This window comes from Eutrigla gurnardus (genome assembly GCF_963514095.1).
Source record: "Eutrigla gurnardus genome assembly, chromosome: 24".
NCBI classification, from domain to species: domain Eukaryota; kingdom Metazoa; phylum Chordata; class Actinopteri; order Perciformes; family Triglidae; genus Eutrigla; species Eutrigla gurnardus.
Genome location: NC_139935.1, coordinates 9,667,922 through 9,679,882, shown reverse-complemented (window position 1 = coordinate 9,679,882; position 11,961 = coordinate 9,667,922). Strand labels below are relative to the sequence as shown.

The 11,961-nt window shown below is 44.9% G+C and overlaps 1 protein-coding gene across 6 annotated transcripts in view; it reads left to right on the top strand.

Annotated features, from left to right (window-relative positions):
- Nucleotides 1-1,096: 1,096 nt before the first annotated feature.
- The window catches only part of LOC311009984 (cytosolic purine 5'-nucleotidase-like), a 48,354-nt gene continuing 37,489 nt past the window's right edge, over nt 1,097-11,961 (top strand). Inside the window, exons 1-2 of one of the 6 annotated variants that reach the window (XM_084004468.1) lie at nt 1,097-1,222; nt 2,844-2,965. In XM_084004468.1, the coding sequence (XP_083860594.1) occupies nt 2,865-2,965 (101 nt within the window). In that variant the 5' untranslated portion in view covers nt 1,097-1,222; nt 2,844-2,864. Of the gene's footprint in view, nt 1,223-2,843; nt 2,966-11,961 lie in introns of those variants that run through there. The other 5 variants (XM_084004469.1, XM_084004470.1, XM_084004472.1 and 2 more) reach the window with 5 other exon arrangements.

Sequence of the window (11,961 nt, the reverse complement as noted above, 5' to 3'; positions counted from 1 at the left end):
TACATCTATAGATATAGACCTGTTTTATATATATAGACCTGTTTTATAGATATAAACCTGTTTTATAGATATAGACCTGTTTTATTTCTATAGATATACCTGTTTTATATCTATAGACATAGACCTGTTTTATATCTATAGATATAGACCTGTTGTTTATCTGTAGATATAGACCTGTTTTATTTCTATAACACCGGTTTAATATCTATAGATATAGACCTGTTTTTTTCTATATATATATAGACCTGTTTTATATCTATCGCTATAGACCTGTTTTATTCCTATAGACTTTTTATTTCTATAGATATAGACCTGTTTTATTTCTATAAGACCTGTTTAATATCTATAGATATAGACCTGTTTTATTTCTATATATATATAGACCTGTTTTATTTCTATAGATATAGACCTGTTTTATTTCTATATATATAGACCTGTTTTATATCTATAGATAAAGACATGTTTTATATCTATAGACCTGATTGATTTATATAGATATCAAGCTGTTTTTTAATAGCTAGATAACATTTTTATATCTTTAAATAGAGAGACCTGGTTTATTTATACATTGATCTGTGTTATTTTTATAGACATAGACCTGTGTTATATCTACAGATAGACCTGTTTGATTTCTGGAGATATAGATCTTTTTTTCTATTGCGACAAATGGTTTTGTATCTAGCTTTTATTTCTATAGATAGAGGACTCTCTATTGATACATATTTCATTGATACTGATATAGTAGCTGGTCCCAGCTGATGCTAGTCAACATGTAGAGACAGACAGGTAAACAGTTTAACACAGGGCTGACATATAGAGACAGACAGGTAACCAGTCTATAACAGAGTCGACATGTAGAGACAGACAGGTAACCAGTCTACCACAGGGCTGACATGTAGAGACAGACAGGTAACCAGTCTACCACAGGGCTGACATGTAGACAGACAGATAACCGGTCTATCACAGGGTCGACATGTAGAGACGCTCCAATCCAGTCGGTGGCGGTAATTCACCTCTAAGCTGGTTTGCCGGCTGCGAAAAAAATCCGAAGAAGAAGCAGCAGAATTGGTAGGAGGAGAAGAAGAAGACGGGGAAAAAGAAAGAAGCAGAAGAAGAAGAAGAAGAAGAAGAAGAAGAAGATTCGTTGAGTAACTATTCGTGTCGTTTTCATGTCTTTGTCGAAGAGTAAAACGCGTTTGAAGTCAAACGGAGCTCCCAGCCGGTACAGTCACCTAATAATGTCGTGTTTACCGTTTGATAAAGTTGTGTTGAAGACACGCCGCGTCCCGGTAACATGAAACATAACGGAGCCTCGCTAATGCTTAGCGCCTGAAGTTCCGTTGCCTTTACGGGACAGCAAGCTAACTTTAGCTGCTCCGGTTTCATTAACATGGTGTCAAATGTGTGTTTACGAAGCTGGCATTGGCGGAGTGATACGGCTCTGTAACACGGCCACCTGTTACTACCATCGTCGTCAAACGGTCAGGCTCCAATAGTAGCATCCGCTTTTCTAGTTCCTGTTTTTTTTTTTTTTTAACCTTTTATGCTTTTTTTTTTTTTTTTAACAGCAGAAATACCAGGGGATCAGAATATAGCCAGAAATCATACCTTAGTTTGTAAAAATGGTATATAGGGTACACAGATTCAGGGTTTTAATATTTGTTTTTGTTTTTTAGAATTTAAAATTGACTTAATATATTGTTTGAATTCCTGTTTGGTGTTTAGTTAGCGTTCATGCACAATTGCATCACTTTTATACTGCAATTTAAAGTGTGTATTTTTTAAGTATTTTGATTTGATTTGTATTTTCCTAGTATAGAAAGTACAATATTTACATAACATAAAATACATCATACAAATAATAAAAAAAAGATTCAAGATCGAGGAGAGAAGCTAAGCATATCATGTCCTGCCCCTTCTTCCATCCATCCATCCATATTCTTCCGCTTATTCGGGACCGGGTCGCGGGGGCAGCTGCCTGAGCAGGGACGCCCAGACTTCCCTCTCCCCAGACACTTCCCCCAGCTCCTCCGGGAGGACCCCAAGGCCTTCCCAGGCCAGCCGGGTGACATAGTCACTCCAGCGTGTCCTGGGTCTTCCTCGGGGTCTCCTCCCGGTGGGGCATGCCTGGAACACCTCCCAAGGGAGGCGTCCTGGGGGCATCCGATGCAGATGCCCGAGCCACCTCAACTGGCTCCTCTCGATGTGGAGGAGCAGCGGCTCTACTCCTAGCTCCCCCCCTGTGACGGAGCTCCTCACCCTATCACTAAGGGAGCGCCCCGCCACCCTGCGGAGGAAGCTTTTCGGCCGCTTGTATCCGGGATCTTATTCTTTCGGTCATGACCCAAAGTTCATGACCATAGGTGAGGGTAGGAACGTAGATTGACCGGTAAACCGAGAGCTTCGCCTTTCGGCTCAGCTCTCTCTTTACCACGACGGACCGATACAGCGACCGCATTACTGCAGCCGCTGCACCGATCCGCCTGTCAATCTCACGTTCCATCCTTCCCTCACTCGTGAACAAGACCCCAAGATACTTAAACTCCTCCTCTTGAGGAGGGGGAGTCCTGCCCCTTCTTATCACGTTTAATTTACATAAAGCTCATATATCGGTGTGAAATAGTCATTATCTAAATCAGAATATGATATATATATATATATATATATATATATAAATATATAAAACAATAACAAAAAAACTGGTGTAAACTGGGCACGGTTATTATTAGGGGGTTGACCAGATTGTTTTTATCAGGACATTATGAGTAGAATGAACAATAAACCCAATAATCATGAAGATAAATAAACCCTCTGTGTGTGTGGTTCTGGGTTTTTCTTCCCAGAAGACGTTTTTGTGCTTCAAGATGACGACGTCCTGGAGCGACCGTCTGCAGAACTGCGCTGACATCCCGGCCAACATGGACGGTGTGGCCATGAAGAAGTACCAACGTGAAGCTCACCACAGGTACGTGTTGCCGCTCCGGTCTCAAACGGTAACCAGAATCCTGACTTATGGTTACACCAGTGTTCTAGTCAGAAATGGTAATAACATTAACACTGCTCATAAGATCACCAACGAAGAGCACGATACGTTTCTTTTTCAAGGTCATTGTGATTTCTTGTTTGTGTTGAGATTTAAATAAAGAAAAAAACATTAATTCCTGCTATTATAGATTTGCATAATGTATATATGGTGTGGTAGACCTCGGCCTGTACCTGGGGTCCTCTCTGGTGTGGTAGACCTCGGCCTGCACCTGGGGTCCTGTCTGGTAGTAGATCCCAGCCTGCACCTGGGGTCCTGTCTGGTGGTAGATCCCTGCCTGCACCTGGGGTCCTCTCTGGTGTGGTAGACCCCGGCCTTCATCTGGGGTTCTGTCTGGTGTGGTAGACCCCGGCCTGCACCTGGTGTCCTCTCTGGTGTGGTAGACCTTGGCCTGCACCTGGGGTCGTGTCTGGTGTGATAGACTCCAGCCTGCACCTGGGGTCCTGTCGGTGTGGTAGATCCAAGCCTACACTTGGGGTCCTGTCGGTGTGGTAGATCCAAGCCTACACTTGGGGTCCTGTCTGGTGTGGTAGATCCCGGCCTGCACCTGGGATCCTGCCTGGTGTGGTAGATCCAAGCCTACACCTGGGGTCCTGTCTGGTGTGGTAGATCCCGGCCTGCACCTGGGGTCCTGCCTGGTGTGGTAGATCCAGGCCTACACCTGGGGTCCTGTCTGGTGTGGTAGATCCCGGCCTGCACCTGGGGTCTTTTCTGGTGTGATAGACCCCAGCCTGCACCTGGGGTCCTGCCTGGTGTGGTAGATCCCAGTCTACACCTGGGGTCCTGTCTGGTGTGGTTGATCCCGGCCTCTGATGACCTTATACTCAGACCCTGTTCTTGTGCTGTCCTTCAGATTTTTCGATACTAACCAGTCCTTCTATCTGTCCTTCCATGATCGTTCCTCCTTCCCCCCCCTCCTCCTCCTCGCTTTTCCACTTTCCGAGATATTCACTTAGCAGATCATCCCTTGGGGCTATCACCAGGTTTGGATCATTCTAGTAATCCGGCTTTATGTTACAAAAACTCAGAATCCCCCATCATGATGTGACGATTAGAACATGAAATCCACGGATAAAGCGTTCGTTAGCCCTGATCACTTCTATTGGTATTGATTTCAGCGTTACGTTCTAGGAAGGAGCAGTTATCCAGATAGTAGCTACTGCCTTGCAATTCAGTTTCAGTTTAGCAGTTTATTGTAACATCACTATCTAGCATTGGCTTTATTGCTACTTAGCTAGCTAGCTACAAATGAAATGTCTCAACACAAAAGTAATTTAACGTTCAAGCTTTCTTTTCCGCCTCCTCTTCTCCGTTTTCGTCCTTGGTCGGACCTTTTCATTAAATAATGTGATCAGCAGTTTATTCCACATCATGTTACTTCTGACAGTTGTATGTTCAATATTGTTTGACGTGTATGTTTTGTTGATGATGTCACTGTAACCTTAATTAATGCAATAATACTAGTTGCATATTTCACTTTGTTGCACCAGAGAATAGGTGTGTATTTATGTTGTCACCACAAGAGGCCCCCCCCCCGACATTCTGCGCCCTAGACGATGGCCGATGTCAACAACAACAACAGACCATAATGTCTCATTCACCAAAGTAGGAGATATACAGAATGTTTTTGTCTATTTATTGACGTTTGTTTCCAAAATATTTAAAACGGTTCAAATCTATACAAAGGAAAGGATAGAGTGAAGTTGTTTTTATTTTGTAACTAGAATTTAGTTGTCCTTTTTATTTGTGTCGTGTAACACTGGAAACTTCAGATTTTAGTTTATTATATATATATACATATTATATATATATATATATATATATATATATCCTTTTTATTTATTTAAATAATGTTTTATCATGTTCTACAGTGTTTTGTGATGTTCAGCTACAGACAGAAAATAAATCATATTTGAACCAAAACTAACTGTGTCATCTTCACATCTCACTATAAAGGAACCTTAAAGCTTGACAGAGATTAAGAAACGTTTTCAGAAAATATGCTATTAATATTGTGATATACACTATATTGCCAAAAGTATTTGCTCACCTGCCTTGACACGCATTTGAATTTAAGTGGCATCCCGTTCTTATTATAGGGTTTAATATGACGTCGGTCCACCCTTTGCAGCTATAACAGCTTCAACTCTTCTGGAAGGCTTTCTGGAAGGCTTTCCACAAGGTTTAGGAGTGTGTTTATGGGACTTTTTGACCATTCTTCCAGAAGCCTATTTGTGAGGTCACATACTGATGTTGGACGGGAAGGCCTGGCTCTCAGTCTTCACTCTAATTCATCCCAAAGGTGTTCTATCGGGTTGAGGTCAGGACTCTGTGCAGGCCAGTCAAGTTCATCCACACCAAACTCTCTCATCCATGTCTTTATGGACCTTGCTTTGTGCACTGGTGCACAGTCATGTTGGAACAGGAAGGGGGCCATCCCCCAACTGTTCCACAAAGTACGGAGCACGGAATTGTCCAACATGTCTTACTATGCTGAAGCATTCAGTGTTCCTTTCACTGGAACTAAGGGGCCAAGCCCAGCTCCTGAAAAACAACCCCACACCATAATCCCCCTCCACCAAACTTTACACGTGGGTACAATGCAGTCAGACAAGTACCATTGTCCTGGCAACCACCAAACCCGGACCTGTCCATCAGATTGCCAGATAGAGAAGCGTGATGCGTCCCTCCAGAGAACGTTGGCGACCTCAGCATCCGCTGACCCCGCTCCGTCATTTTACGTGGCCTACCACTTCTTGGCTGAGTTGCTGTCATTCCCAATCGCTTCCACTTTGTTATAATCCCACTGATGGTTGACTGTGGAATATTTAGGAGTGAGGAAATTTTTTGACTGGACTTGTTGCACAGGTGGCATCCTATCACAGTACCACGCTGGAATTCACTGAGCTCCTGAGAGCGACCCGTTTTTTCACACACATTAGTAGAAACAGTCTGCAACACCATCTGCATTCGGTGTTGGTAGTAGTATAGTATAGTAGTAGGATTTGTTTTAACAGTAGTAGTAGTAGTATTAACAGTATTGACAGTAGTAGCAGTAGTAGTATTGACAGTAGTAACAGTAATCATAGTAGTGTTAACAGTATTGACAGTATTGGGGTAGTAGCAGGAGCAGATTTGGTTATCAACAGCTAATTATTAATGTCAATATGATTATCGATATTAATAATTATTTTTAATATATTATTATGATATAATCATGAATATATGGGGCACCACCCTGGGATCAGGGAAAAGATAACCTAAAACTGTATTCAGTCTCAATATAAAGGTTTTACACTCACATGCCAATCATCGTGATCATTGGCATAGAAGTATAAAAACAATCGTACAATTAAAAGGCGTGAAATTCGAGCACTAGCCTTCACAACCTGCTGTTATCCAGTGACATATACACATGTTGGGACCTCACCATGAGGATTACACAATGCGGCCTACAAAAGCCCTCACATGCGGTCAGGACAAAAGAACAAAGGAGATTGTTATGGAACTGTGTACATTTTTACTTGCAGTTGCACTTTTCGACCAGTAGACGGCGCAGTAGTTTCATTCATGTGTTTTTTGCGTGCATGGGTTTTACAGGAAGTGATGTAGGCTACCGGATGTTGTTGTTGCTTTACCTGCTCCGTAGCAAGAGATTCCTCCGTCCTCACGTTTGTCTTACCCCTTTGTAGTGGCAATATGAGTAAGTAATTATTTACCATTAGTAGATTGCAAACGCTTCTGTAGTTTATCGTAATTAATTAACGAGCGAGATGTGATCGCGGACTCTGCCCGTAGATCTGTGTGTGTTAGATCCGCTACCTCCGTTAGCAGGCTAACAGTTACATGTAAACTTGTATTATTTACCTTGTGGTAATTGAACCTTTTTTGTATTTGTTTCAGTTTTATAATTTCTGGCAATAAATGCGATCCAGTCACAACTCCAGCCTGTTCCTTGGATAAAATGTCAGAAAGAGTTTAGCTGGCTGTGAATCTCAGTCCAGGACACTAGTCAACACTGGGTGAAGCAGTACAGTAAAATCATAGCACTCGGCGAGGGACGTCGACAAACTGTTGGACACTGACTAGAGAGCCAGTCACAGACACATACTCACCTTCACCAGCCCTTCCCAGCCAAGCATAATGGAGACATCGGAGGCTCAAGGTCAAGATTGTGAGGAGACCAAATCACTCTCCGCTCACTCCTTAAAGTCCTCAAAGTCAGAAAGGCTGACTGTTAGATCATCAGCAAGAGCTTCAAGCAGGTCAACTACATCGAGCAGAGCAAGTATGGCAGCAGCAAGGGCTCAAGCGGAAGCACAGGCTGCTAAAGCCAGGCTAGCTTACGCTGAGAAAGAAATGAACATAAAGGTGGAAAAAGCTCGCTTAGAAGCAAGTCTTGGTGTACTTGAGCTACAGAAAGAGGCTGATGCTGCCATGGCCAAAGCAGAGGTGATGGAGCTTGCTGCTGCTCAGCTCGACGCTGCAGAGCGAAGTGGTGAGTTTGACTTCTTGCCTACCCAGGCAACCCCAGAGCAGAAAGTGACTGATTACATAAATAAACACAATCACACTGAACTTGCTCGAAGTCAGAAAGACACCTTTATGCAGCATTGTGACACCACCTGTCAGCAGAAACAAGCTAAACCTTCGCCAACATACACACCTTTTCAACAAGAACCAAATCGCTACCAATTCTCACCACTAGATGGCAGCAAACCAACACTACAAAGAGATGTAGTTCAACAAAGTCTTCCCTACAATGTGTGACAGCCACAGTATAGGTTCACTACGAACCACACAGCTTCTGACAACGCAACCAGCGACCTCGCAAGGTTCCTAGCAAAGAGTCAGCTTGTGACCGGAGGACTGACTAAGTTTGATGACCAACCAGAGACTTATCTGAGCTGGAAGACCACATTTCAGAGTACCATTGCAGGTCTTGGATTAACTGACACTGAAGAAATGAATCTGCTCATCAAGTGGCTGGGCCCTGAGTCCTCTGAACATGCTAAAAGGATGAAAGCAGTCAATATACGTCACCCATCTGCTGGTTTAAACATGATCTGGACAAGACTTGAAGAATGCTATGGCTCATCAGAAGCAATAGAAAGAGCCCTGTTTTCCAGGATAGAAAACTTTCCAAAGCTCTCCAGCAAAGAACCTCGCAAGCTTCGTGAGCTCTCCGACCTGCTCTGTGAACTGGAAGCTGCAAAGCTAGATGGATACTTACCTGGTTTAAGTTACCTCGACACAGCCAGGGGGGTGAGTCCAATTGTGGAGAAGCTACCCTTTCACCTTCAGGAAAAGTGGACAGCGGTCGGGTCAAGGTTTAAAGAAGACTATAAAGTTGCCTTCCCACCTTTCTCTTTCTTTTCTGAGTTTGTGAGGAAAGAGGCTAGAGCAAGGAATGACCCAAGCTTCACCACAGCTCATCCCTCCTCTGTCAGCTTCAAGAAAGAGAGGCTTCCAGGTAATTACAACACAAGGCCATCAGTCACAGTGCACAAGACAGATGTGTCAACAGATGTACACACACACACAGCGGTTAAACATGCAACTGAAGATATAAGCAGGCAATGTCCTATACATCACACACCGCACCCACTGAAAAGATGCAGAGGTTTCCGAACAATGCTATTGGAAGACAGAAAGAAATTCATCAAAGACAATAACATCTGCTATCGTTGCCTTGCATCCACCAGCCATCAGGCAAAAGATTGTAATGTCACTATTAAGTGTGTGGAGTGTGACAGTGAGAGGCACCTGGCAGCTCTCCACCCTGGCCCACTAGTGCAGACACCAAAGCCCCTCTCTTCCTCTAAAGAGCATGGCGGGGAGAGTCTGAGCTCATCAAACCTAGATGTTACCGCCACCTGCACAGAGGTATGTGGAAATGGGATCACAGGGAAATCCTGCTCCAAGATTTGCCTGGTACACGTCTTCCCAGAAGGTCAACGACATAACATCAAGAGGATGTATGCAATCATAGACGATCAAAGTAATCTGTCCCTTGCAAAGACTGAGTTTTTTGATATGTTTAACATCCAGGGCACAGTAGAACCATACACCCTCAAGACTTGTGCTGGCACAACAGAAACATCAGGCAGAAGAGCATGTGGTTATACAGTGGAGTCAGCAGACGGGAAATTGAACTTTCCTCTCCCTGTGCTCATTGAATGCAATGCTATCCCTAATAATAGAGAAGAAATACCTACCCCTGAAGCCGCACGTCACCACCATCATCTGAGGTCAATCGCTGCTGAGATACCGCCCCTCGACCCAGATGTTGACATCCTCCTGCTCATTGGACGGAACCTTCTGAGAGCTCACAAGGTGAGAAAACAGTTGAACGGCAGACACAATGACCCATATGCACAGAAGCTTGACCTGGGCTGGGTTGTCGTCGGCGATGTGTGCCTCGGCAGTGCTCACAAGCCAACTGAAGTGAGTGCTCTAAAAACACATGTGTTAAACAATGGACGCCCCAGCCTTCTCACCCCCTGTGACAACCGCTTCAGTGTGAAGGAGAATTTCAGCCTGATGGGTCACACAAAAGCAACTCCTCAACAGCCGCAACCACCAAACCCACACTCCAAGCCCACTGCAGAGAATTTAGGAGAGACTGTCTTTTGCCGCACTGTTACTGACAACCAGCTCGCACCTTCTGTCGAAGACATACTCTTTTTAAAGAAGATGAAAGGAGTCTTCAAAGACAAAAATAACAGCTGGGTTTCACCATTGCCGTTTAGGAGCCCCAGGCGTCTGCTCCCAAACAACAGGCCCTATGCCTACAAGCGGCTTATGTCTCTTCGTCGCACACTTGACAAGAAGGAAGACATGAGAGCCCACTTCGTCGAGTTCATGCAGAAAATGATTGATAACAAACATGCAGAGCTTGCACCACCTTGTGATAAGGATAAAGAGAGATGGTATCTTCCCACTTTTGGCGTCTACCACCCGCAGAAGCCCGGGAAGATTCGAGTAGTGTTTGACTCGAGTGCACAGTTTGATGGAGTGTCTCTCAATGACGTGCTGCTTAAGGGGCCCGACTTGAACAACACCCTGTTGGGTGTGCTCCTCCGGTTTCGAAAGGAACCGGTTGCCATAACAGCCGACATAGAACACATGTTTTACTGTTTTGTTGTTTGTGAAGAGCACAGAGATTTCCTTCGTTTTCTCTGGTATGAAGACAATGATCTCAGCAAGGACGTGGTAGATTACCGCATGAGAGTACATGTGTTTGGAAATAGTCCCTCTCCAGCTGTGGCAATCTTCGGGCTGAGAATGGCAGCAAAGGAGGCAGAAGAGGTCTACGGCAGTGATGCACGACACTTCATAGAACAAGACTTTTACGTTGATGATGCCCTGAAATCCTTTCCAACTGAAGCTGAGGCTGTCGATGTCCTGCAGAGAGCTCAAAAGATGCTCGCTCTCTCTAATCTGCGTCTCCACAAAATCGCCTCCAACAGAGTGGAGGTGATGAACGCCTTTTCTCCTGAAGACGGAGCCAAGGAAATCAAAGATCTGGACCTCTCCACAGATGAGCTTCCTGTCCAGCGCAGCTTGGGAGTGAGTTGGAATATCATGTCTGATACATTCACTTTCCATGTTCCTCAGAGCCAGAAGCCCTTCACTCGCCGTGGGGTGCTTTCAGTTGTAAACAGCTTGTTCGATCCTCAAGGCTTCCTTGCCCCTGTAACTATCAAAGGACGACTTTTACTCAGACAGCTCTCCAACAGTGACCTTGAGTGGGATAGCCCCCTTCCCCCCGACATGTAGGGGGCTATCCCACAATCCAAGATGGCAGCATGTCCATTGTCTCCTTAGTGTCTGCTTAGTGTTTGTCTGTTTTAAACTAATTTTAATGGGTTTTAGTGTCCTGTTTTTTACCCTTCAAAAGTGCTTCATGTTGCTGTTAGTTTATTTTGAGTATTTCATTGACCTTTTGGGATTTTAGCGCATTTATCCCGTTATTTCTTTGTGAATTGCTGCTTGGACTTTGGTCTATCCATCTGCTCTGAGGCCTGCCTTCTGGCTGTAACTAACTCTGGGAATCCAGGGATCTGCTGCAGAGTCGTGTTTGCTGGAGCCTAAATCATCACAATTGAGGCCTGGGGTGTCTGATGCAGCCCAATTCATCACATTGAGAACGGTGGTGTCTGCTGGGGCCTACCTCACCACATTGAGGACGGTGGTGTCTGCTGGGGCCTACCTCACCACATTGAGGACGGTGGTGTCTGCTGGGGCCTACCTCACCACATTGAGGACGGTGGTGTCTGCTGGGGCCTACCTCACCACATTGAGGACGGTGGTGTCTGCTGGGGCCTATCTCACCACATTGAGGACGGTGGTGTCTGTTGGGGCCTACCTCACCACATTGAGGACGGTGGTGTCTGCTGGGGCCTACCTCACCACATTGAGGACCGTGGTGTCTGCTGGGGCCTACCTCACTACATTGAGGACGGTGGTGTCTGCTGGGGCCTACCTCACTATATTGAGGATGGTGGTGTCTGCTGGAGCCTGACTCACCACATTGAGGACGGTGGTGTCTGCTGGGGCCTACCTCATTACATTGAGGCCCGTGGTGTCTACTGGGGCCTACTTCACTACACTGAGGCCTGTGGTGTCTGTTGGAGCTTACTCCATTTTGAGGTCTGTGCAGCTTACTTAGTCTCGGACAATGGTACTTCTTAAGACTTTTCTTTGTCTACTGATTGTGTGGGATTTGGGGGTAAATGAACCTACCTGGGTGAGTACATCTAACAATGTGTTTACCCTGCTGGACATTGCTCACGGATGCACTTCCACTATGGCTGCTGTACAACCTGTACAACCACCAATTCATTTAGCACAGGACATGAATTTATCAACTAACCTTCATAGAGACTTACCCCGACTTCAAACCCTTTTAGTTT